The sequence below is a fragment of the Artibeus jamaicensis genome, unplaced genomic scaffold (assembly GCF_021234435.1).
Source record: "Artibeus jamaicensis isolate MK-2021 breed Jamaican fruit bat unplaced genomic scaffold, CSHL_Jam_final contig_477, whole genome shotgun sequence".
Taxonomy (NCBI): domain Eukaryota; kingdom Metazoa; phylum Chordata; class Mammalia; order Chiroptera; family Phyllostomidae; genus Artibeus; species Artibeus jamaicensis.
In genome coordinates this window covers 7,740,256-7,765,910 of record NW_026521854.1, presented here as the reverse complement: position 1 = coordinate 7,765,910, position 25,655 = coordinate 7,740,256, and the positions used below count along the sequence as shown (strand labels likewise).

General features: G+C 57.1%; 1 protein-coding gene across 12 annotated transcripts in view; it reads left to right on the top strand.

Moving 5' to 3' along the window:
* Positions 1-25,385, top strand: part of MYO9B (myosin IXB) — an 82,006-nt gene extending 56,621 nt beyond the window's left edge. For 3 of the 12 annotated variants that reach the window (XM_037141954.2, XM_053668068.1, XM_037141950.2), the window contains 27 exons: positions 1,227-1,340; positions 2,693-2,732; positions 3,686-3,808; positions 4,921-5,001; positions 6,621-6,731; positions 8,004-8,126; positions 9,405-9,554; positions 9,645-9,811; positions 10,709-11,578; positions 12,293-12,365; positions 12,500-12,624; positions 15,044-15,177; positions 15,395-15,588; positions 17,316-17,414; positions 17,534-17,707; positions 17,820-17,861; positions 18,003-18,114; positions 18,989-19,062; positions 19,438-19,630; positions 19,720-19,848; positions 20,324-20,429; positions 20,594-20,725; positions 21,802-21,925; positions 22,415-22,462; positions 22,811-22,950; positions 23,800-23,927; positions 24,046-25,385. In XM_037141954.2, the coding sequence (XP_036997849.2) occupies positions 1,227-1,340; positions 2,693-2,732; positions 3,686-3,808; positions 4,921-5,001; positions 6,621-6,731; positions 8,004-8,126; positions 9,405-9,554; positions 9,645-9,811; positions 10,709-11,578; positions 12,293-12,365; positions 12,500-12,624; positions 15,044-15,177; positions 15,395-15,588; positions 17,316-17,414; positions 17,534-17,707; positions 17,820-17,861; positions 18,003-18,114; positions 18,989-19,062; positions 19,438-19,630; positions 19,720-19,848; positions 20,324-20,429; positions 20,594-20,725; positions 21,802-21,925; positions 22,415-22,462; positions 22,811-22,950; positions 23,800-23,927; positions 24,046-24,461 (4,222 nt within the window). In that variant the 3' untranslated portion in view covers positions 24,462-25,385. Of the gene's footprint in view, positions 1-1,226; positions 1,341-2,692; positions 2,733-3,685; positions 3,809-4,920; positions 5,002-6,620; positions 6,732-8,003; positions 8,127-9,404; positions 9,555-9,644; positions 9,812-10,708; positions 11,579-12,292; positions 12,366-12,499; positions 12,625-15,043; positions 15,178-15,394; positions 15,589-17,315; positions 17,415-17,533; positions 17,708-17,819; positions 17,862-18,002; positions 18,115-18,988; positions 19,063-19,437; positions 19,631-19,719; positions 19,849-20,323; positions 20,430-20,593; positions 20,726-21,801; positions 21,932-22,414; positions 22,463-22,810; positions 22,951-23,799; positions 23,940-24,045 lie in introns of all 12 variants that reach the window. The other 9 variants (XM_037141949.2, XM_037141953.2, XM_037141948.2 and 6 more) reach the window with 6 other exon arrangements.
* Positions 25,386-25,655: the final 270 nt, after the last annotated feature.

Here is a 25,655-nt window from a genome sequence, read left to right as displayed (position 1 = left end):
GGTCCTGCAGGGGGCACTCTCACCACATTTGGTCAAGTTAGGGAGTTACAGGTGGAAGCCACAGGCCTTGTCCAGAGCCCTGGCTGCTGCACTGACTGCTCAGGGTGTGGAAGTGAACGTGACCGCTCTGTTGTCTTTGCCCTCTGTGCCTCCCTGGAGGGCGAGGGAGCAGAGGTAAGTGAGGCTGTCCAGCCGGGCATGGTGCATGGAACACACGGGGGCTGCCGGTCGGGGTCTTTCCAGGCCAACTGCCCAGAGCTTAAACATGCACTTGAAATAACCGGAATAAGGAATTTAAAACAAAACCAGAACCTCCCGTCTTCATTGTGCAGTCATTGCTACCTCAGTTCTGAAGGTCTGTCAAAGACATTTGTCAGCTAGACATCCTCCACAAATATTGTTTTTCGGAGCACTCGGTTTTTGCCTCTAAGTTGTTCTCATTGTCACACACCAGTGCCAGAGCATGGCCCTAGAACATACTCTCAAATCTGAACCTGAACCCACAGTCATTGAACAAACTGAAGCTGCTGAGACCGAGCTCTTCCAGGGTAAAGGTCTCCTGCAGCCAGAGTTTCCCGCCCTCTGCTCTGTGCCGGTCACTCTGGGTCAGGGACCGTCACGTGCACTGTGGAGGGTTGAGCAGCATTCTGGGCCTCCACCCACCAGATGCCAGTGGTGTTTCCCCTAGGTCCCCCCACGTGACAACCAAGTGTCCCCAGTGGGGAGGGGACGGGACAGCATCACCCTGGTTGAGAACCCCTATGTGAATTTCAACTTATTCTTCCCAAGGCCTTTTTAAGGAGGTTGGTAACAAGGTAACAAGGAGGCTGACATGTGGCCACAGAATCGAGAGAAACTAATCTTCGGAGAACCCCTTCTACTTTCAGCTCCCCCCGATGCTCTTCACAGACTCCAAAAGGCTCTTCTACGGGAGGCCTTTTCCAATGATGTGAGAAACCGTGTTGCATTATCCACTGGGACTGAAGTGGCCCTGGCTCCCCCAGAGGAGGGGGATCCGCTTTGGGATGGGGCCACTCCTGCCTGAACTCCCCCCACCTTCTTGGTGCAAGAGGGAGAGACAGCAGTGAGCAGGCATCCCCAGCTGCATGTTTTGGCTCCAGTGGCCTAGGGACAGTCCCGACCGTGCCAGGGACCCCGAGGTGGAGGGCCCACTGCTCTAACTTGGTCTCCTTTCTATCACTGTACCCCTCCGCCCCTTCACTCAGCGATTTGCATGACCAAATCATCAAGACCATCAAAGGATTGCCCTGGCAGGGTGAGGACCCCCGTGGGCTTCTCCAGTCCCTCAGTCGGCTCCAGAAACCCCGCACCTTCATCCCGTGAGTCCTCCCAAGGCTGCGGGTGCCTCGCCCCCACAAGTGCAACGACTGCCTCCCCCACTCCCGGGACCCAAACGCTGAATCAGCCACTGCAAGCGCTGCGCTCTCTCCTGTGGTTCCATTCCCACACCTGCAGTTGCTCAGTTCAGTGGCCCTCATAACACGCCCGCCCCAGGGTCTGTATGGCCCTGATCCCCGCCAGCTCCCTGGTGTCCCGCACAGCTTCGCAGCAATGCGCCTCGCACCGAGTGTCTAAGTCTGGATTTCCCCCAGACACGCAGAACAGGGCTTGCTTCTTTCTTCCCCCTTTGCCACTGAGCTTGTAAAGAAGCTGTCAGAAGTAGAGCATGTGATTTTGTGGCCCTGCCTTGTGTGGACGACAGTGTGATGTGGTAGGAAGGACCCAGAAGTCACCTAAACTGGGTTTGGACCCAGGCTCCCTCCTGATCACTGCCTGGCCCAAGTACCGCGAGCTTTCATCCTCTACCTGCAGAGCAGGGGTAACGATGTTGATGTGCACAGCCCCAGGCAGACGACCAACCGATGGACCAGGGCTGCCTGAGAGCGCAGCTCGTACCCACAAGGAAGCCTGTTTCCAAATGCCTTTTTACTGGGCCTCATTCCACCCCTCGGGGATCACGTTGAAACCTGACACGTTGGAGCCTCTCAGCCACGCACTGTGCAGACCTGTGGGGCCCATCTCCTCAGCAGTTCCTCAAAATGAGCCAGGCTGCAGTTTTTTGAACATTTTTTTTCTTCTGTTTCCATAGTGTTGGACAGTGTGGGGGCCTTCCCTCCTTTCTCAGCCAAAAAGATCAGCTTTCGTTTTTAACTCTGAGCCGGCGCAAGTCTAAGAGGCGCCCCTCCCCGGGCCCCATTTAGTGTTCCGCAGGGCAGGGGGCCCGGCAGGGAGTTCTGTGGGCCTACTTCAAGTTTGCCAACATGCAGCAAATACAGGTGGGGCACCTGGTAGGCAATGAACCCTGCAGGGTCCCTCAGAGCTCGGGGTGTCCCCATCCTCGTGAGACCCCCCAGCTCCCCCGTAGCCAGCCCTGTGCAGATGCATGTTCTGCCGTGTAGATTACCAGCCCGCCTCTCTGGCTCCCTGGGCATCCAGGGGGCCCCCAGACCAGATGCCCCTGTCAGCCAGGGAAGCGCGGCACACAAACCAGTAGAGCACCACCTGGTCCTTGGGAGAGGCTGCGGCAGTGGCCTCGTTGCACTTGTGCGTCTCAACTCCTTCCTCTCGGCTGTCGTTCCTTCTAACCTGCCAGGCGTGGCTTGCTGAACTAACCCGGATCCAGACCCCATGTTCCTTCTGTTCACAAAAGCATTTTTAATGTTTTTGACAGGAAAAGTAAAGGTACCAAACAAAAGCAGATCATTCCAAAGGTAAACGCCTGCGACGCCGTCTAACGCTGCCTTGCTTTCGTCTGTCTAGAGCACCTGGCTCAAGTCATTTTCCAGAAAATGGGGGTGGGGGCGGCTTTTAACTTCTCTGACTTCCTTCCTTCCTTCCTCTTCCCCTCGTCTCCTTCACCACCCCTCAAAATGGTCTCCTACTGAGACGATTTGGAGGTGCTATTGTTTGTGTTTCTTTGAAGTATAATTTGCGCAAGTGTAATACAGAGGGGAACTTGCTGTCTGCCTGAGAGGGGCCGGGGAGGGGTGAGCAAGGCCAGGGGGCTCTGCCTGGTCCACGGGGAGCCCAGGGAGCACAAACGGCACCAGAATTTATGCTGCTCAGAGGCAACAGACCCTTCAGTGGTCCTGCCCCACATCAGGGGTCTTTAGCTGCCAGCCACCTCCAGCAGACCCTACACCTCCTGGGTATCCAGGAAGAAGAGGCCATTCATCCAGGGTGGTCCCGCAGGGCGGGGGCAGCCAAGACCCCAGCACTGGGTACGTAATGTGCACCCGGGTGCCCTGTCTCATCTCCACGTGCAGCATGCAGATGGTTACAGAATTGGTAGAAGAGTAAGAACAGCCTCTAGTCTGGTCAGCAGAGGGGACAGTGCGAGTCCTTCTCATCAGCCAATAAATAGAAAGGGGCAGCTGGCAACCCTTGAGCTGCACAGAAGGAAGGCTGTGCTCCATGGCTCTGGCTCTCCAGGCCCTAAGGCCTCAAAAGAGGCTGTACTCAGCCTCCTGACGCCAGTGCCATTCAACAGACACAGCCCAGGCTCCGCCCTGCCAGGCCCACCTGCCCCAATTTCTGGTAGCACAGTCAGGAGACCAGCACTGAGAGCCCGCCCCCCAGGGGTGTTTTCCTCTCCAGAATCAATGCCTCCTGGCGCCTGTTGGGGCCTCAGGAGGGCAGGCCAGACCCAGTCTGTCTGTCCTAGAACCTGCTGGACTCCAAGTCCCTGAAGCTTATCATCAGTATGACCCTGCATGACCGTACCACCAAATCCCTGCTGCACCTGCACAAGAAGAAGAAGCCACCAAGCATCAGTGCCCAGTTCCAGGTGGGTGGCTCGGCCAAAAGAAACTCAACATGGGCCCTGGCTGGTGTGGCTCAGTGGATTGAGTGTCGGGCCTGTGAACCAAAGGGTGGCTGGTTCCATTCCCAGTCAGGGCACATGCCTGGGGTGCGGGCCAGGTCCCCAGTAGTGGGTGTGTGAGAGGCAGTGGATCAATGTATCTCCTACACATCCATGTTTCTCTCCCTCTCTTTTTCCCTCTTTCTCTCTCTCTAAAAAAGTAAATAAGTAAATAAAATTTAAAAAAAAAAAAAAAAAAAAGAAACTCAGCACCGACAGCCAATCACTGTCCCAGAATTCTCGCACTTGGCAGTGTGTGGCAGCCAGGGCCGGGTCATTCGCCCTGGTGGGGGCCGTCCGGTGCAGGATGGAGTGTCGGACAGTGTCACTGGCCTCCACCACCAGCTGCCAGCAGCGTCCTCCAGCCGTGGCACAACCAGGAAGTCTCCAGGCATTGCCCAATGCCCCAGGGGAGACAGAATCGCCCCTGGTTGAGAACACGGAGTTTAAAAAAGTCACGAGTTAGCATGTCCCTTAATGTAACCACTGAGCTGTGTGTCCTTCACTCGTGTCTTCCCTTTTGTCCCTTGCTGCCAAGAAATGTGGGGACACTTTTTAGGAGGAGTCTAGTGGCTGCTGACTCTTTCCATTGGGTTTTCTCATTCTCTCTCTTCTCAGTCCAAGTCTCCCACGCCCACTGCGCTTCCTTTACAGGTATATCGTGTTGGAGATCCCACAGGCCCCTTTTGGAAACAGCAGGCCAGAGACAGAAATCACTGCATACATGGTCCCCCTGAGCCTGACACATGTTTTAAATCCCCTGAAGGGGTTTTTCCGGTCCTCTACCCACCTGCTACCTGAAGCAAAGAGAACTGGATGACCTGGGAAGATGGTGGCCCTTAGCCACAGGGACCCCATAACTCCCTCAGGGGGCTCCCCAGGGTAGCACAGCTTCTCGTCAGAATGTCCAGCTCTAACCCCCCATGTCCCTCATCAGCAGAGACCCCTCAGGTGTTACAGGCAGGCGAACGGATCCCCTGTCACTGAGAGGCGAGCACAGGGTATCCCAGCCCAGCACCCGGTTTCTCTTTCCCCAGACGTCCCTCAACAAGCTCCTGGAGGCACTCGGAAAGGCAGAGCCCTTCTTTATCCGCTGCATCCGCTCCAACGCCGAGAAGGTGAGCAGTGCCCTCATCTCGGGGAGGTGAGGGCCGAGGTCTGCTGGCCAAGGGGGGACCGGGCAGGAAAGGCCTCAAGGACCCAAGTGTTCACATAGGTTCTGGGGACCATACACAGGGCTGGGCCAGCGGTGGGGAGTGGGGGTCGGCGGCCGGCAGCAAGGGCAGCCGCAGCAGGGCTGTCTCCCGGAGCGTGGCAGGGCCCTGGAGAAGGTTTGCTCAAGGTGGAACGGGTCTTGGGTGACTGACACATCCCAGAAGTGACCAACGCACAATGTACTCAAAGGGAGGGGCTGAGGCCGTGCCGCAGGGGCACACAGTCTGCTGCTCATTCAGAAGTTTCTTCAAAGGCAGAGGCCGGTGGGGCTCTGGCAGCAGCCTCGGCCCTCGATGCCGGCTTCCCTCACCCCACGGTCGTTGGCACCTTGCTGGGGGTTGTTTGGGATCCAGGCTCCTGCTCTGGCACAGGTGACCTTACTCTGCCTGTTCCCCTGGCTCCCCCCTGTTCCTGGGGCACTCCACTAACATCAGCCCTGCTTCTCCCTGCCAGGTGCCATGGCTTCTGTCCTCTGCTCCTCTCGCTTCCTGCCTTCCAGTTCCCCCAGGGGCGGCTCGGGGAAGGTCTTTGCCCCTGTTCTTCTGGCAATAGAATCTGACCTTCCTCCATTAGGGATTCTAACCTCACCTTTGGGAAACCCGGAAAATGTTCCATCATCACTTGCTCTGAGCAGGGGCCATGCCAGCAGATGGTTCTTTGAGTTGGGGGACTTTCCTGTGCATTGTAGGGTATTAAGCAGCATCCCTAGCTTCTAAGAGCCCGCCAGACACTGGAAAAGGCACCCCCTTTCCACCCAGCTGTGACAGCACCGCCCCCATTCCATTCCCTCCCCTCCATCTACTTATAACAACACCCGTGGGCATGGAGGCCACGCCCCTGAGCCAGCATTATTCCCGGACCCTCCTGCCCCTTGCCCCTGTAGCGGCAGGCAGATGCCTGTACCCTTGTCATCCCCTCAGCCACCCCCTCCTTCTCTGGGCCTTCACCCAGCTCTCACCCACCTCCCCAGCAGTCAGCCCAGGTCCCCTCTCCTGTGACACCTCTTGCAGGGGCCCCAGCAGTGTCCACCTGCTTCACACGTGCACCTGGCTCCGCACTGCTCCCCAGACTGTGTGTTCCCCTCCATGGAATCCCCAGTACTCAGATAGATACCTGGCACAGAGCACAGGTTCAGCACAGGTCTGGGTCAGGGTCCTTAGGAAAGAACTCTTTGCAGCACACAAGCCTGAATTAGGGCGGTAAGGAGTGACGTCTGTCTCCTGCACAAGATTAGAACAGATCAGGTACCAGGTTTTCTAGAAAAGAGGACTGCCCGAACCCGGCTGCTGACCGGCCTCCCCTTTATTCCAAAACTTGTGTCCAGGGCAAGGAAAGGTGGATGTCGGGGGCCCACAGCTGCCGTGCTCAGGACTGTTCCATAGCAGCCAGGGCCCACACGTGTTTCAGACCACGTCCATATCTGGAATCCCGCGGAATCTTGTCCCACAGCTCCCCAGCCCCAGCCACACGCTTGGGCGTCTGCCCCCGGGCACCTGCCCTGACGACTTGCATCCTGTTTCAGAAAGAGCTGTGCTTCGATGAGGAGCTGGTGCTGCAGCAGCTGCGCTACACAGGCATGCTTGAGACTGTGCGGATCCGAAGGTCCGGCTACAGTGCCAAGTACACGTTCCAGGTAGGCTGAACAGGTGTGGCCACCTACGACGCAGCAGAGGCCGAGGGCTGGCCACCTCCACTTCCAGAGAGAATGCTGCCCTTTAGTGAGAACCTGTCAGGTTACCTGACACCGGGACTTCCCCTCCCGGGACCGCTGGCATTTGTACCAGATCGTTGTCTGTCATAGGAGGGCCGGTTTCCTCAGAGGAGGTGGCTGGAGCCAAGCCAAGCCTTAAAAGCTAGAGGCATGAAACCAAGCCAGGAAGAGGGATTTGCACACACAGATCCCTGTGCAGCTCTGCCCTTTGCTGAGCACCATCTGTGGTGGATGTTTTTATACCCAACACTTTTATTCTGCCAACCAGCAGCAACAGGGCCCTGGTTCCTGTTGTCCTGATACGGAAGCTGAGGCCCAGGGAAGTGCTAGCTTCAGAGATGGCCCCTGGGCATTCTCGAAACACAAGGGATCATTAGTAACTTCATATTGTTGAAGACCAAGTTGTAGAGCAGTTTCTCAGTCGTGGCGCGTTGTGTGCTGTAAAGTGTGGAGCGGCATCCCTGGCCGCCACACACCCCATGCCAGTAGCACACTTACCTTCTGCCTCTAAGTTGTGACAACTCAAGTTATCTCCAGACATTGCCAAATGTCCCCACGGGTCAGCATGGCCTGGGTTGAGACCTCTGGCTTCGTAACACTAGCTGGTACCAGTTGGGTGGTGCTTAAGTGAGCACTGGCCCCGCAGCCGGAGGTGGTGACCTATTTAGGCTTCCCCTTATGGCCCTGGGGACATGGCTTCACCATGGTGCACCTTTCTTTTCTTGTCCACAGAATTGGAAATGCCAATTTTCTGACTCTATGGAAATAGGAAAGGCAAAATTACAGAGAAGGGAGAAAATAAATGCCAGTGTGTTTTACTAATGACTGGCTCTTCAAATTTAACATAATTGTTTTCTGAAAAGGCACGTCCTCCCATTAGGATCCAGCCCTCTAACCAGAGGTGGACTGTGAGCTCCCCAAGGATGGCCCCACCCCTGGCACCCTCCCCAACAATGCCAGCACCCTCAGGCCCTGGGTAGCCACTCACCAGCTTACTGGAAGGTCCATTGTTCTGTGTCTGCAACAGTTTTCCCTGAGTTTTAGATAATTTTAGAAAGCCCAAGGTTTTAACTTCTTCAATACTGTTTACATCAAACCAAGTTTCACCTTCAGAAACTCAGCTTTAACAAGGGAGCTGCCATCCTCCTTGGTGGCATTTACCCGGATTCTCTTCTCTCAACCGAAATCACCCAGGATTTCACAGAGCAGTTCCAGGTGCTGCTGCCCAAGAACACCAGGCCCTGTAGGGAGGTGATCTCGGCCCTGCTGGAGAAGATGAACGTCGACAAGAGGAACTACCAGATCGGAAAAACCAAGGTCAGCATCGCCCCCACTAGGAGTAGCCACTGACCCACACCCTGCCTTCCGTCATGCACAGGGTCCTCCCGTGGTCCTGGGTCAGCCACTGAAAAATAAGGGCCTCTGCTGAGACGGTGTGTTTCGTGGGACCCAGCACATTATTTCTTACACCTCTGCAGCAGGGGTTCAGGCATCAGGCCTGCTTCTGGGTTCCGCACATGTGGGTTGCAGATGGCGACGTCATTCCACGGGGTGTTCAGGGGCTGGGCTGCGACCACTGTCATGTCGGGCAGGTTCCTCCATTCGTCCTCCCTCCACAAACTACCTGCCGCCTCAGGGCGTGTGCCGGCTGCTTCTTGTCCAGCAAGTCCTCACGTGAACTCCCCGTTATAACGTCACGTGATGTGAAAAATCCCTTCATGGTGCCCAACACATGTGACCCAGCCATTCCAATCCTAAATATTGACCTAAAAGAACCAAAAACAGGTATTCAAACAAATTCTGGTACAAATTCGTGTTTGTAGTGGCAGCAGTCACCATGGCCACAAGGAAGAAACAAGCCAAGTATCGATGGGCAGATGACTGTGGGAACAAAACGTGGTCCGTCCACACAGTGGGATGTCCCTCAGCCCTGACCCAAGGATGAAACTTGAACGCATTACACTGACTGAAAGAAGGCAACACAAAAGGCCACGTAGCTTGTGGTTCTGTTTAGGTGAAACATCTAGAATAAGCAAACCCATAAAGACAGAAAGCAGATTAGCAGGTGCCAGGGTCCGAGAAGGGGGAGGGGGAGTGACTGCTCCCTGGACAGGGTCTCCTCTGGGGGAGACGAAATGTCCTGGGTTAGCTGGAGGTGATGGGTGCACAGCACTGAGTGCCCCGAATGCTGCTGAGTTAAGTGGTCGATTTTATGTTACATGAATTTATTTCAGTACATTTCAAAAAAACACTCTCCTCCCTGAGTGGTGTGGCTCAAGGGGTTGTGCATCATCCTGCAGACAGAAAAGGTCACTGGTTCGATTCCCAGTCAGGGCATATGCCTGGGTTGCAGGCCAGGTCCCTGGTTGGGGGTGTGTGAGAGGAACTGATCAATGTTTCTCTTGCACATGGATGTTTCTCTCCCTCTCTTCCCTCCCTTCCCTTGTCTCTAAGAAAACCTTTTAAAATAAGTAAACAAATAAAAGACACTCCCCTTGGTCTGATTGTCAGCACTCCCAAGGTAGCTGTGCAAGCCTCCTGGACTCCGGGGTTCTAGGGTCCTCACTGAGCCCCCTCCTCTGCCCACAACCCCAGGTCTTCCTGAAGGAGACGGAGCGGCAGGCCCTACAGGCAACGCTGCACCGGGAGGTGGTACGGAAGATCCTGCTCCTGCAGAGCTGGTTCCGGATGGTGCTGGAACGCCGGCACTTCCTACAGATGAGGCGGGCAGCCGTCACCCTCCAGGTATCAAATGGGCCCAAGGGCCCAGGTGTGGGGGCGGCCATGGTGATGCACGTCTGGCCCCATGGTGATGAACATCTGCTGTGCCCTCAGTCCTGCTGGCGGTCCTACCGCGTTCGGCGGGCTCTGGAGAGGACACAGGCAGCCGTGTACCTTCAGGCCACGTGGAGGGGCTACCGGCATCGGGTGGCCTACCAGCGCCAGAGACAGGGCATCATCCGCCTGCAGAGCCTCTGCAGGGGGTACCTGCAGCGCAAGAGGTGAGTAGAATAAAACCCTGCCCCCGCCCAAGAACGTTCCGAAAGTTTACTCACCCATGAGCTGCCTGAGATGCAGGGGGAGCTATCGGAACTTCACTCGGGATGCAGAGAGGCTGGCGAGGGCCTGCTGGGAGTCCAGCCATCAGGGCACGAAATTTCCAGAGAGACATTCCAGGGCCGGTGGGTGGTGCTTACAGCAAAGGCCCAGGTCACCGTCAGCTGCATTTGGTCACCGCCAGGGACGCCCGCCCCTCCCCGCTCCAGGCCCATCAGTCGAGCACTGGGATTCGGGGGAACGGTTCAGGCCGCTCTGGACCAGCCCATGGTGGGGTCCCCTCCCACCACACTCACGTGGAGCTTGGGTGTCTGCCAGGCCCGGGTCCCCGCAGGGATTCAGGGGTTTCTTTCCTATTTTAAAGATTTTATTTATTAATTTTAGAGAGGTGTGGGGAGAAAGAGAGGGAGAGAAACATCGATGTGTGGTTGCCTCTCACATGTCCCCGTACTGGGGACCTAGCCCACAACCCAGGCATGTACCCCAGCTGGGAATCAAACCAGCAACCCTTTGGTTCACAGGCCAGTATTCAGTCCACTGAGCCACACCAGCTGGGGCTTAGAATTCAGGGGTTTCTTAACAGGTCTCTGGCACAACAGACCTAACAAAGAAACCCCTGAACTAGCCAGGCAAACCCAGGGCAGAAATGGCCATGAGAACAGGGTCACTCCCCTCGGTCCCCCTTTCCTAGCGGAGAAAACCAAAGACTGTGCCTGGGCCCCCCAACCTAGCCCACAGGTAGCACGGGGGTCTTACCAGGGCATGGCTCAGAGGCCCCCAACGATCCGGGTGGATTCTGGGAGCTACAGGTACATTTGTTCCTTTTACTCTCCTTGCACCAGCTTCCGCCAGATGGTCACAGAGAAGCAGAAGGCGGAAGAGAAGGAGAGGGAAGCCCAGGGAGCTTTGAGGGAAGACACTGCAGCGAGTGGGCCAGGTCCGGAACCAGGTCCGGAGGACGGTGGGCATTCGACACTGGAGCCCGAGGTGAGGCCGAGCCACGAGCCCCCAGCAGAGAGCCTCCACCCTGAGACGGAGGGCCCCAGCCCAGAGAAGGTTCCATCACCCCAGAAAAATGCCACCGAAGGTCATGAGAAAGCTCCCAGCAGCCGGGAGAAGCGCGAGTCTCGGCGGCAGAGAGGACTAGAGCACGTGGAACTCCAGCATAAACACATCCAGTCTTGTAAAGATGAAAACACCCTCAAAGAACCTTCCGGAAGGGTTTCTCCAGAGCAGGAGGAGTGCCTCCCTCAAGACAAAAGGGAGAGCAGAGAAGATGAAGCCTCCTCAGACACAGGGACGGACGTGGAGAACTCTGCTCCTGAGAATCCACCCGAGGGACCACCACATGCCACGTCAGAGCGCCTTGTGCCCAGAGAAACCCCACAGGTGCCCCTGGACTTCACAGAAAGGCCCACCAGCCTGGCTCTGGACACCAGCGTCAGCACACCGGCCCCCAGCACCACCCCTGAAACCCCCCAGGATAAGAGCAAGCCAAGTGGTGGCCCAAGGGCACAGGACAGGCCTGATAGCCCTGGAGGCTCCACCCACATTCAGCGGTACCGGGACCTGGCCTCCGAGCGGCTGGCCAATGCTGTGGAGCTGTGGCGGGGCAAGAACTTGACCTCTGCCAGCCCCAGCACTATGCTGAGCCAGTCCCTGGACCTTAGCGATCGACACCGGCCCACAGGGGCCTCGCTCACACCCACAGAGTAAGCCACATGCCTCCTTCATCTGAGCACGGTGGGCGGGCAGGGCAGGGGACTCGCCATCAAAGCCTGGCAGCAGAACCGGCCTCACATGACAGCACCTGGGGCCGGCTCATTTGCTGGGTGGGGCCGCCCTATGCACTGTAGGGTGCAGGTGTTCCCAAAACACGTGAGCAGCTCCATGTTCAAGTGCTGACACCAGATAGGTGGGTCGCCGGGGAAGGAAGGAGAGGTCCGGTGGGGATGAGGCACCTGCCAGAGCCACCTTGCTGGGGACTGACGAAACGCCAAACCCTGGGGTCCCCCACCGAAACCAGCTGTGTTCCCTGAGCAAGCACCTGGCCTCATGGCACGGGGACAGGTTACACTTGCCCTCGTGGCGGGTTGCATTCAGGAGCTGGAGGAAAAGCACCCAGCTTTCAACTCGCCCTGCCTGACCCTGATGTAGCCAAATACCAGTGACTCCAACTACCAGATCCTTGTCCCAGAGGCCCACTTGCTGAAGGAAAGAAGAGTGGAGGTGGACAGGTGCTTCTAGGGCCAGCACCTGGGGCTAGCTCCCTCTCTGGGTGTCCCGCGCACTGTGGGGTGCAGAGCAGTGTCCCTCCCTGGTCTCCACCCATGAGATGCCAATAGAATTACCCTCCAGTTATAAAAACCAAAAACACATCCGAACGCTTTCTTTTCGATAACAGCCACGTTTCTGTGATCTCACAGGGAGAGGCGCATTTCACTATCCACCAGTGATGTCTCCAAGCTGCTCCCCGCCCCGGCCCAGGCCAAGACTCAGGTAAAACTTCAGACTGCAGCTCTCCCCTCGGGAAGAAGGGGAGTCGGTGGACAGAGCGCACAGTGATGCAAGAACCCCTTGCTTCCCTCCAGCAAGGCTGCCTGCCTTTCTCACCCTGCCCACTTCCCTCACAGCCTCTGTCGGAAAGCGTGGACGGCGAGCCCAGCACGAAGAAGCCAGCCATCCAGAAAAAGAAGTCAGGCGACGCGTCTGCCGGCACAGACCTGGGGCTACTCCCAGGCCCCCAGGCAGACTCTAAGTGAGTGTGGGGGTTGCGGGGGATGCTCCGGCCTCCAGTGTTGGAGCTGTCTGGCTCCTAAACTGACAGCATTTACGGAGCTGAGTTGGGCAGGGGCTTGCTCAGCAGCAGTTCTGTGGCAAAAGGCACTCACGGAGCCCATCTGTCTCACCTCCTCTGGGTCCAGCTGGGCTCCGTTTGGCTTTCTATGGAATCAGAACCAGCTGCCCTGCCCCTACCTCAGTGCCTCCTGGGTCCTCGGGTAGGAAGTCTAGGCCTAGGCTCTGTCCGCACAAGCTCCTACCCAGATGCTATGTGTGGTTCTGTCCCAGAGCTGAGAGAATGGGCTGCAAAACCGGGGAACTGGTCCGAAGAGGCTGAGGAAGGCGGAGTAGAGGCTGTAGGGGGGAGGCAGGGCCCCCCACTGTGGGGAGCCCCCACCACCAAAACAAAGAGCCACCAGCAGGGTGGCTTCCAACAACAGAAACGTACTCTCTCCCAGTCCTGAAGGCCGGAAGCCCAAACTCCAGGTGTCACAAGGGCCCACTCCCTCTGGAGGCTCCAGGGCAGCCTCTTTCCTGCCTGTTCCAACCTCTAGAGGCTCTAGGCATCCTCGGCCTATGGACGCACCTCGGTCCTCACGTGGCCTTCTCTCTCCTGTGTCATCTCTTTTCTTGTCTCTTACAAGGACACTTATCTTTGGATTTAGGGCCCACCTGGGAAATCCAGATGATCTCATCTTGAGATCTTTCACTTCGTGTCTTAGTCCATTCAGGTCACTATAATAAAATACCACAGACTGAGTGGCTTAAACAACAGGCACTTAGCTCTCTTTTGGGGGCTGGAAGTCTAAGATCAAGGGTGTCGAGCACATTTGGCGTTTGGTGAGCACCTGCTTCCTGGTTCATAGAGAGCATGTTCTCTGTGTCCTCACGCTGCAGAATGGACCCAGTTGAGCTCTCTGGGCCTCTTCTAAGGGCACTAATCTCATTCATGATGGCTCTACCCCCAAATCTAATCACCTCCCAAAGGCCCCACCTCCTGATACCATCACATTGCGGGGTTAGGCTTCAGCATGATTTTTTGGGTCCATAATCAAAACTTTATTGAGCCCTGGCTTGTGTGGCTCAGTGGATTGAGCACTGGCCTGCGAACCAAACTATCACCAGTTTGAATCCCAGTCAGGGCACATGCCTGGGTTTCAGGCCCGATCCCCAGTTGGGGGTGCACGAGAGGCAACCACTCATCGATGTTTCCCCTTCTCCCTCCCTTCACATCTGTCAAAAAAAATAAATGAAAAAATCTTTAAAAACAGCTTTAAGAAAAAAACTTTATTGAAAAACTGACACCAAAATAGGAGATCACTGTTGTGTATTTACAAAATTAATTGTAATTCCGCCCTGGCTGGTGTAGCTCAGTGGATTGAGCACGGGCCTGTGAACCAGACAATCGGGGTTCGATTCCCAGTCAGGGCACATGCCTGGGTTGCAGACCAGTTCCCTGCAGGCCAGTTCCCGGCAGGGGATGCATGAGAGGCAACCGTACATTGATGTTTCTCTCCCTCTCTCCTCCCCTCCCCTCTAAAGATAAATAAATAAAATATTTTTTAAAAAAATTAAATGTAATTCCATCATCCTGGTAGAGTGACCGGGAGGCCTCTGTGACATGACACAAATTCAGGGAGTTGTGTGCACTGGGAGCGTTGCTTCCTTCCAAACGCGCACCCTTCTGTGGGCCCGGCCTCCCCTCTGCTGGCTGGCACAGCACTGCACCGGCACAGCACCGGCAAAGTGTGGCTGCAAACCATGGTAACCTTGTAGCAGCCTGATATTTTACATCCATAAAATAAAAATTTGGACTTTGAACTAGCCATTTCTTTTTATGCCCTCTCGTTTCCTCTTCCAAGGACAGATGTAGTAAAACTCTAGCCAAGGGCATGTTGATCCTTTCACGAGCCCAGCCTGTCGCAGTCTCCAAGGTGACGCTGGGGCCAGCAGTGCTCAGTCAGCATCTGGCATCCACTTCAACGTGTGAATTCAGCAGACGTGCACATTCGGTCTGTAGCACCCAGTCACATCTGCAGAGACCCCTTTCCCCGATCAGGTCACGCTCATAGGCCCTGCAGGTCAGCACCTGGACATAGCACTTGGGGGCCACTGCTTACCTCACCAGGTACCCAGCCGCCACGGCGCATGACGCAGTGTTTATTTTGTCATTTTTTCCTAACCTTGTGCCATAAAAACACATGAGGAGGACGGGGTCAGCATCTACTCAATACCTTGCCTTTTCACCTGACTCCTCCATCAGCTCACAATTGACACCAAAGCTTCCGGTTGCATTGGTAACAAAGAAAAGGGTTCTTGGTCTCTTGTTGGTAAGACGACCCTTTCTTTGGCCTCACGTCTGCAGCTTACACGGAACCCTGTACTTTCTCTTTCAGGTCCACGTTTAAGAGACTTTTCCAGCATAAGAACAAGGAGAAGAAGTACAGCTTGGAGGGCGTGGAGGAGACGGAGAGCTCGGGCCCCGGGCAGGTCGTGCTGGAAGCTGCCACCATGAAGAAGAACACAGAAGGTTGGTGGCCCACAGCCTCGGGGAGGGACAGCAGAGCCACTGGGGCCCCTGAGATGTCCATTCCCAGGGGGGGCCCGGGGGAAACAGCCTCAAGGCTGATCCCTACCCCTAGAGGTGCTTTCCGGTTGCGGCCCATTTGCAGTGGTGACTGTGCCCCGAGAGGCTGAGCCACACTCTTCCCCAGAACCCACCCTCACCAGCCACTCCTTCCCCCCAGGGGCCCCATCCGGCCAGCAGCACCGCCACACGACAGGTGAGAAGCCCGGCAAGGAGCCGGGAGGCAAAGGGAAGAAAAACCGAAACTTGAAGATTGGCAGAATCACCGTGTCAGAGAAGTGGCGGGAATCCGTGTTCCGCAAGATCACCAATGCCAACGAGCTCAAGTACCTGGATGAGTTCCTGCTCAACAAGGTGGGCCCTCGAGGGGCCGGGCTGGGGGCCGGGGACACACACGGGGGCGGGGGGAAGGGCAGGGGTGGTGTGCACAGGCTCAGGTCGGGGCCTCCCCAGAAGGATTGTCACCACCCAGCAAAGTGTTCTGAGCCACCCTGGCAGGCCGGAAACAGCGAGTCCAGGAGCACAGCTCTGACACACAGAAAGTGGCACTTGTCCCTCAGTGTGGCATCAGCTCGTTTTCTGTAAACCTGGCCTGAGCTCGCGGAGGACCGCTAGTAACTTACATTCCTCTTGATAAGCACAGAACAGTTGTCCCGTATCCAGAGGGAATGGTTCCAGGACCCCTATAAAGACCAAAACCTGCCCTGGCTGGTGTGGCTCAGTGGACTGAGGGCTGGCCTAGGAGCCAAAAGGTCTCCAGTTTGATTCCCAGTCAGGGCATATACCTGGGCTGCCGGCCTGGTCCCCAGTAGGGGATGTGAGAGAGGCTACCACACATTGATGTTTCTCTCTCTCTCTTTCCCTCTCCTTTCCCCTCACTCTAAAAAATAAATATATTTTTTAAAAGGCCAAAATCTGTGGGCACTCGAGTCCCTCATATTTGCATACAGGCTGCCGTAGGTGCGCCTGCCCATCTCTTCACTCATGTGAGTTCGGGGTAATGTTCAGCATGTGGCAAATTCAAGTTTTGCTTTTTAGAACTTTGTGGGACTTTTTTTTTAGTTGCTTAAAACTACAGATGCAAAACCCACAGATATGGAGGACCAACTGTATTTAAGTTTTGCTGCAAAATGTGGGTCTTTCTAGGGGGCTGGACAAAACCTGTGCAGCCATGTTACAATCCGAAGCATCTGACTCTGGGACGAGCCTGTGCCGAGGGCCACGGTGAGGGGTCGTGGCCCCGGCCGGAGCTGTCTTCCACATGGGTGTGCGCAGACGTGGGCGTTGGGTACCCAGCAGGCACGTTTTAGCCGGTGGTTCCTGCTCAGGGCATTTGAAACCTGCAGTTAGAAGACGCTTCATCTGTTGCGTTACAGTGGCCCTCAGGGGCGGTCGCCGCACGCGTTCGCGCACACAAGGAAACAGAAACAGAGATCCGGGACAACCCTCCGGGCAGCACGGACCCACATCCTCTAGGTCCAGCAGCCTCACTGTGGCCCAGCCGTGGCTGTGAACTTCGCATTTTATTTAGAACAAGCTTTTACAAAGCCCTGGGTCTTGTAGCTGATACTGACTGAGCACACACTTGTGCAGCTGAGGCGAATAAGCCGTGGCCTCAGGCGTTCAGAGCTCCCGCTGTGCACAGTCCCACAGCACACAGAGCAGAGCAGGATTTGGGAGCTTCTCAGAGGGGCAGCCAGCTGACAGGGACCCTGCAGAGGGTGGATGCATCGTGGAATGATCAAGCTGTTTGAGGCAACCAGTCTGGCCAGGGATCAAGTACTCGTGTGGCGGTTCTGCCCCCAGGGGACACTTTGCAACATCTGCAGGTGTTTTTGGTTGTCACAATTGAGGGGTGCTATTGGCACCACAGTGAGTGATCCAGCCCCAAGTGTCAACAGTATGAATCCAAGCTCAAGGCACCAGAGAGGCCAGGGCTGGCTGGAGGGCCCTGGTTTTATCCTGCAGGCTCAGGGGAGGCAGGGCAGGGCTTGGGATGGGGCAAAGCGTTGGCCGCTCAGATGCCCAGCCCAAGGAGACACAGGGACAGTGGGTCTCTCCCACCCTCTCTCCCTCTGCAGGTAAATGACCTGCGTTCCCAAAAGACACCCATCGAGAGCTTATTCATCGAGGCCACAGAGAAGTTCAGGAGCAACCTCAAGACCATGTACTCTGTCCCTGTATGTGTAGCCCCCTAGCCCCAGGGGGACCCTGGCAATCACCCAGCCTTCCCCGGGATGCACGTTGCCCTACCACCCCCATCAGTCTGTCCAGGGGGTCACGCCTTCCACCCCCACAGAACGGGAAGATCCACGTCGGCTACAAGGACCTGATGGAGAACTACCAGATTGTGGTGAGCAACCTGGCAGCTGAGCGTGGCGAGAAGGACCCCAACCTGGTCCTCAACCTCTTCCAGTCACTGCTGGACGAGTTCACCCGCGGGCACACCAAGAATGACTTTGAGCTGCCCAAGGTAGGTTGTGCTGTGCTGCATGTAGGCAGGGTGCCAGTGTGGTGTGGGGGGCCAGCTGGGGAAGGGGGTGCCCCAGGAGCCCACACAGACCTGCCTTTGTGCTCCCTTGCAGCCAAGCAAAGCTCAAAAGAAGAAGCGGAAGCAGGAACGCGCTGTGAGTATGACTGTCTGTACGAGAGTGTAAGTGTGCACGGTTGAGCTTATATTTCCCCACCCAGCACTGAAGACACCTAGTAGTGAATGAACAGCCCCTGGCCCTGAGACGCCACTCAGCGCCCTCCCTCTCGGTCCGCAGGTCCAGCAGCACAACGGGCACGTGTTCGCCAGCTACCAGGTGAGCATCCCGCAGTCGTGTGAGCAGTGCCTCTCCTACATCTGGCTCATGGACAAGGCCCTGTTCTGCAGCGGTGAGTGTCCCAGACCAGCCACACAGCGGATCTTCCCAGAACTCTGCCCTGGCCACATCTTACCCATGCAAACCTCCACCAGAGCAGGTCCCCCTGTGTCCCTCCTCTGGGTCTTTGTACAGACGGCCTGAGCTGCAGGCCCCTCCCACATGTTCCAGGAGAGTCCAGTCAGTCCCCACCAGCAGACCCTGAGAGATGGGCACTGCCCAGGGTGGCCCTGCTGGCCCTCAGATGGGTGCACAGGAGGTAGCCAAGGCAAGACTGGACTAGCTGGCCCTCGCAGGCCTTAGGGGTCTAGCAAGCCTTTAGCACTTGTGTTTTCCTGCCAGGACCAGCCAGGCCTGGCTTCCTTTTCTGCACAGGGTCGCATCCTCTCCCTCTGGGCCATGTGTGAGGATAGCCCTCCACCCCACGTCTGCCATAAATACCTCCACAGCTGCGCAGTGGTCCCTAAGCTTAGATGAGGGTGCACCCAGGTGCCACCTCCTGTTTATCGCAGCTGACTCTTTCTTTCCATGTGTGACACCTGTAGCCCGGGGTTGGGTGTGGCCGGGAGAGACAAGCAACACCACTCACCCCAGCGTCCCCAGGGCCGTCTCCTGGCCAAACTGAGGTGTGAGCCCCTAAACCCTGTTCCCGACTCTCTGGCCCAGCTGGCTCTAAGGCTGCTGCTGATCGCCAGCTGAGAACAGTGGCCCACACAGCCCCCCTGCCTGGGAATCAGGGCAGAGATGTGTGTGATGCAAGTTTAAAATCCAGTTGTAGGGGTTCCCCCACCCCTGCCATCAGGACAGGGGGCCATGGGAGCCTGGGTCCCTGATGCTCCGCCTGTGACCACCCTGCCCCCCCACCCCACCCCACCATGACCTCCCAGTGTGCAAGATGACCTGCCACAAGAAGTGCATGCACAAGATCCAGACCTACTGCTCCTACCCGTGCGGGAGGAAGGTGAGCACACCGAGGCCGGGAGCTTTCCAGAGCAACACTAGGTTCAGGCCCAGGTGCACGCAACCAGGCACCCCTAGTTATGCCTGAGCCCCCTGAGGTAGGGCCGGGCTTGTGTTGCATCTCCGACTCTAGCCCTGCTCGTCCCTTCCCTGGGCAGTGGAAGGGATCCCCTGCTAACTGTGCGCACAAGAAAGGTGGGGTCCCAAGCTGCTAGGCTCCTGCTGCCTAGCCACCCAGCTGACCTCTGCAGCCCAGTGCACTCAGCAGCCTGCAGTGGGGGATGAGGGACAGAGGGACGGAGCCCACAGAGGAGGCCTGAGGGGTGGACAGGGAGGACAGCTAACCCAGGCTTCGCCTCCACCCCCGGCATTGCAGAGCGAGCCAGGTGCCGAGCCAGGCCACTTTGGCGTGTGCGTAGACAGCCTGACCAGTGACAAGGCCTCAGTGCCCATCGTACTAGAGAAGCTTCTGGAACATGTGGAGATGCATGGCCTATACACCGAGGGCCTCTACCGCAAGTCAGGCGCCGCCAACCGCACACGGGAGCTCCGGCAGGCACTGCAGACAGGTGGGTACCACGGCGGGTGGGCGGCAGGCAGGCACATGCAGGGCTCCCGCCTGAGCTGTGCTCACCAGCCTCACCCGCCCTCCCTGCAGACCCCTCGGCCGTCAAGCTGGAGAACTTCCCCATCCATGCCATCACCGGGGTGCTGAAGCAGTGGTTGAGGGAGCTGCCTGAGCCCCTCATGACCTTTGCCCAGTATGGCGATTTCCTCCGAGCCGTGGGTGAGTCCCATGATGGTGTCAGGGGTCACAGTCACAAGCACGGTGTGGCTAGCCAGGGAGGTAGGACCACCTAGTCACAACTGAGAAACCCAGGCCTGGGCCCTGGGGGTGTTGCTCAGTGGGTGGCACATCACCCTGCAAACCAAAAGGTCACCAGTTTGACTCCTCGTCAGGGCACGTGCCTGGGCTGTGGGCCAGGACCCCAGGTGGAGGCATGTGCTAGAGACAACTGCTCACTGTTTCTCTCACAGCGATGATGTTGCTCTCCTACTCTCTCCCTCCCTGCCCCTTTGTCTAAAAAATAATAAATGAAATGTTGTTTTTTAAAGAAAGAAAAAAGGTGGGGGTTTTGGTGAGTGAGATGTAGCCAGAACACCTCTGTGGCACTGCATTGCCCCATGTGGTAGGAGGCTCTCCTGTCCCCATGGTGTGTTGGGGTGGGGCCCATAGGCAGCTGACGCCTTGGCCTTCCTAGAGCTGCCGGAGAAGCAGGAGCAACTGTCCGCCATCTATGCCGTCCTGGAGCACCTGCCGGAAGCCAACCACAACTCCTTGGAGCGGCTCATCTTCCACCTGGTCAAGCAAGTGCCCACTGCCGCTCTCCATGGGACTGGGGTCCCTGTCAGGAGCCCCACCACCCACTCCCGGGCGGGTGTCCTCTGCTGGTTCTGCACCGGCCCATGGGCCCACGTTAAGGGTCTGGGAGGATTCCCTGGCCGTCCCCTAACTGCTGCTTGCTGCGCAGGGTGGCCCTGCTCGAGGACGTGAACCGCATGTCACCCAGTGCGCTGGCCATCATCTTTGCCCCCTGCCTCCTGCGCTGCCCTGACAACTCAGACCCATTGACCAGCATGAAGGACGTCCTCAAGATCACCACGTGAGTGCCAGGCCAGCCCCACCCCGGGTGCGCTCTGGATGGCTCTGCCAGCGACCCCTCCCAGTTCTTTTAAGGCCAAAACACTGGAAAGGAGGGCAGGCACTCAGCCCTCATCACAGGGCAGCAGCCAACATGAAGCCCGTGTTCCCAGCGGCTGACAGCAAACAGAAGTGCTGGTCTCCAGGTTTCTTCTATCTCTGAGCCGTTCCTCAGAAAACCTCAGGTCATTAGACATCAGTCACTAAGAGCACATTGTTTAGGTGACGAGAGAACAAGAACCTGTCTTTATAGGTGGTTTTCACGAGGCAAAACACACTAAGATGGCCAGGCAGTACAGCCCCTAGGCCACACTTGTCACCATTAATGAACAGTGACAGTTAGACAACAAGGAGAGGAGCCTGGCCTGGCCTGGCCTGACAGATTGGCTTCCAGCCCCTTCCAGCACAACCTTTGCTTCTTGCTTTCTTGTGTGCTGGCGGTGATGGGGAAATTGAGTTGTGACTAATTCTCCATCCCGGCTGAGTTCTCCCATACTGAATTCTCTGGGTGGAGTCCCTCTGGTACTGACCTCTCTGGGCTGAGCACCCCCAGCCCCCACCTTGCCCCCAGTACTGACCACTCAGGCTGGCCCTGACTCCGGAGCAGATGAGAGCTGCTGGTTAGGGTGCACGTTCTAGAGCCCTTGGGTCCAGCTGCCTGCAGCCCTTAGTGCAAGTTGCCCAGCCTCTCTGAACGTCATACTTCTTTGTGAAATGGGATAATCTCCACCCTGCAATGTAGCTGAGGAGTCAGTTACTCCAACCGCCTGCATACTTTCTCCTTTGAATAAGGAAGTTTGTTGAGATGGGAACTCAGGCTCAGGGAGGTGGTATGAGTTATCCAAGGTCACACAGAGAGTGAGCTGGGGTCAAGATGGGAGCCACAGTCACGTCACTGGCGCTGCCTGGTCTCTGGATGGGTCTCTACCTTGGCCACAGTGCTGTCTCCAGCCAGCACCTCCCTGGATACTGGGTCCCCTGGCCAGCCATCCCTGGAGGCCCTAAGCGAGTTGACCTCTTGATGCGTCTTCTCCACAGGTGTGTGGAGATGCTGATCAAGGAACAGATGCGGAAGTATAAGGTGAAGATGGAGGAGATCAGCCAGCTGGAAGCCGCTGAGAGCATCGCCTTCCGCAGGCTCTCGCTCCTGAGACAGAACACTGTGAGTGTACGTTGGGTGGGGCCTGTTCTGGGGTAGGGCTGGAAGACGGCCTGCGTCGGAGCGACCCTGTGGGCGGGGCTTGGGTGTCCGGGCTTGGGTATCAGGGCAGGGTCTTACTTCCCTTACCAGGCACAACCCCAGCCACAGGCAGCCCAGTCAGGGGCCAATTCCTGCCTCAACCAATTGACCGCCGCCCTCTCTGTCTCATACCAACTGCCTCTCTCAGGGCAAGGAGAAACCTGTCACCCACGTGGTGGTGTTTCATTCTCCAACCCTGGTCCTTGCTGACTTGGACCCTGCCCGTGGGGGACCAGTCCCACAGAAGTGGCCCAGAGTGGGGCTTATGGGAGACTTAAGAAGGTGGATCCTGGGCTTCCGTGGGAGTACCATGTGCTTGTCCCCATGGTCAGATGTGGCTCAGTGCCCATGACACAACCAGTGTCTTGGTCATGGTCCCATGTGGTCACCCTCTCTTCATCTCTTCCTCAGCCATGGCCTCTCAAACTGGGGTTTTCATCTCCCTATGAGGGGGTCCTGGTATGTACGCCATCAGAGGGCCCACCCTGCATGTCTTCAGTGCAGTGCATGCTGGGGTTTCCCTCTGCCCCCAGGGCCCTAGTAGGACAGGCCCAGCACGTCCTAACCTCCGGCAGTGCATGCTAAGGGAGGCCTATTTCCTGCTGACTACCTGTGCTGAGGACAACTAACCAGCTGTGCGTGGGCCACTGGGTCCCTGAGTCATCCCTGAAGAAGCCTCACTAAGCCCAGCTGTCCACAGCAGAACTAACCTCCCCCAGAGCTGTGCATGCCACCCTCTCTCCACCCACCAGCACTGACCCCACCCACCTGAAGGGGCCAGCCAGACCTGCTGCTTCTCTGTTGCAGAACAAGAGCCCTGTGGCCCGGGCAAGCAGCGGCGGCCCAGAGGAGCTGGGGGTGCTGCCGGAGGAGGAGACAGCTGGCCACGACGAGGACCGGGAAAAGGAGATCCTCATCGAGCGGATCCAGTCCATCAAGGAAGAGAAGCAAGTGTTCCTCCATCCCCTTGCCTCGTCTCACCTGCACCACCTAGCCCCCATTCGCTAGTCCCTCCACTGTGAATAGGGAACCTAGCTGTTAAGGGGCCGATGGGCAAGGCTCTGTTTAAACCTCATCTTGACCACAGGGAACCGTGGTCACCCACAGGGGTGATGTTCAAACCCTGTGTTGAAGGTGGCCTTAGCTAGGGTGACCGACTAATTTATGCCCAGTCAAGATGTGAGTATGAAAGGGGGTACCACTTAAAAATTACACCAGGCCCTGGCTGGTGTGGCTCAGTGGATTGAGTGCTGGCCTGCAAACCAAAAGGCTGCTGGTTCGATTCCCAGTTGGCATACATGCCTGGGATGCGGGCCACTTCCCCATTTTTGGGGCGTGCGAGAGGCAACTAATGGATGTTTCATGTGCACATCGGTGGTTCTCTCCCTCTTTTCCTCCCTCCCTCCCCCTCAAAAAAAATAATAAAATATTTAAAAATAAATATATAAAATAAAAGTAAAAATTATGCCAGAACAGATGTGGCCCAGGGAGCCTGGCCACCCGAGTCTTACAGAGAAGGGCACTCCAGGCACATGCAGAGGTCCTAAGGCAGGAGCTCCCCACCTGCTCAGTAGCAGGCCAGGTGCCAGGCCTTGCCCAGCAGCCTGGCACCTTTCCATGAGCTTTGCAGGGTCACGGGCATTTGGGGCCGGGAATGCTTGGCAGGGGTGATTCTGGGTACAGGGAGTCCCACCTGGGACCAGGATGGCCTGCTCTGTCCCCCAGCATCTTGGTACTTTACGTGGGGTCTTTCTCCATGGGAATAGCCTTGGACATGTGACCCCTCTCACCTCCAGGGAAGACATCACCTACCGGCTGCCAGAGTTGGACCCTCGGGGCTCTGACGAGGAGAACCCAGACTCAGAGACATCAGCCAGCACTGAGAGCCTGCTGGAAGAGCGGGCCGGGCGGGGGGCCTCGGAAGGTCAGTATTAAGGTAGCGTCTGCTTTTTTCCTCCCATGTCCACCCCCGGCAGGCCCCTGGGCGAGGGTCTGTCTGCTGGCCTGAAGCTTCAGTAACTCTGCCATCTGTCTTTCAAAAGGACCCCCTGCACCTGCTCTCCCTTGCCCCAGTGTGCCCACCCCAAGCCCCCTCCCCGAGGTGGCCACCCCTCCGAGACGAAGGCCGTCGTCCTTCATGACGGTCAGAGTGAAGACCCCCCGGAGGACCCCCATCATGCCCACAGCCAACATCAAGCTCCCACCTGGCCTGCCCTCCTACCTCCCTGGCCGGGCACCGGGTGTCCAGGAGGCTGCTGTCCCAGTGAGGCGCCGAGAGCCACCCGCCCGCCGCCCGGACCAGGTACATTCTGTGTATATGACTCTCGGTGCACACGTGCCCGAGCAGGACACTCCGGAGTCCCTGGACAAGGACGACCAGCCACCTGGGGCTAAGCGGAGGTACTCAGACCCCCCGACCTACCGCCTGCCCCCCACCTCAGGCCAGGCCAATGGCTGATGGCCCACAATACCAGAGTCCAGATATCTGGGATGGCCTTGTGCCAGAGCTCCAGACCAGCAGTCAGCTGTTCGAGAAGGATCTGGAATGAAAAGCTCCAAGAGTAATGTGAGGTGGGCACTGGCTCCATGCAGAGCCGAGGCAGGGAGAGGCCGGCCAGGGCTGAGCCCCAGTGCCGCGCAGACGCGCTGCCCAGAGGCCCACATCCGGGCAGGCAGCCTGGCCTCTCCCCTCCCTTTTGTACGATTTTACAGTTAACTGTTACTTTGTGCCTGGTTTACATAACTTTGAACTATAACAGCCTTAACAGAAGACCAAATTGTTTTTTATATGTGTATGTACAAACTTTTATATTAACACCCTGCCTCGCCTTTATAATCTGGACACAGACTTCAGAGTGAAGCCCACATGGCCACCTCACCTCAGAGGCTCAGGCCGCACTGAGGGTGGCTTGGACCAGGGATTTGGACACTTGGGGCACCTGACTGCCCCCAGTCTGTCTGGGACTCATCCTCAGGCCTGGCCAGCAACCACCTGGCCCACACGCAGAGGAGCAATGGAGCCTTCCATGACGATCCAGGCTGTTGGCTGGAGTGAGGACATGAGGTGGGGGGCAGCCTCCACCTGGGACACCACAGACCTCACATCCAGGGAGACTCAAATGTGTCCATCACTCTCTCCACTGTTCCCTGAATGGAGGAGGCCGCCCTTGGCACTGCCTGCCCCATGTGGCAGAACAGGAACTCAGGACTGCTGATGGGCTAGGCGGGCAAGGCCGGGGTTTGCACGTCCCCACAGTGACTGCCTGGGGAATCTCCAAAGTGGAGCTTCCCTCTCTCGCTCTCTGGACACCTGGACAGATGGCCCCTGGTCTGGGACTAGAGGCGTCCTACAAACCATGTGAAATAAAGAAAAAGTGCCTGAGAGGTGTTTGCCTGTGATACCTGCTCTGGGTTGGAGGAGCATGTCGCCACCCCTGGGAGGACCTGCCTGGATCCTCCAGCAAACACTGTTGTTGGAATGTCACACGTACTCTTCACCAGAGGGAGTTGGGCCTGGTGGAGGTGCACACATATGGATCCAGAAACCAGAGGGCGCAGGGAGTTCTTGGAGCTGCATCAGTGAGGAGAGCTTGCTGTCCTGAGAGCTGCCTCTTGTCACCTTGTTTCAGCACCCAGCCTCCCCAGTCCAGGG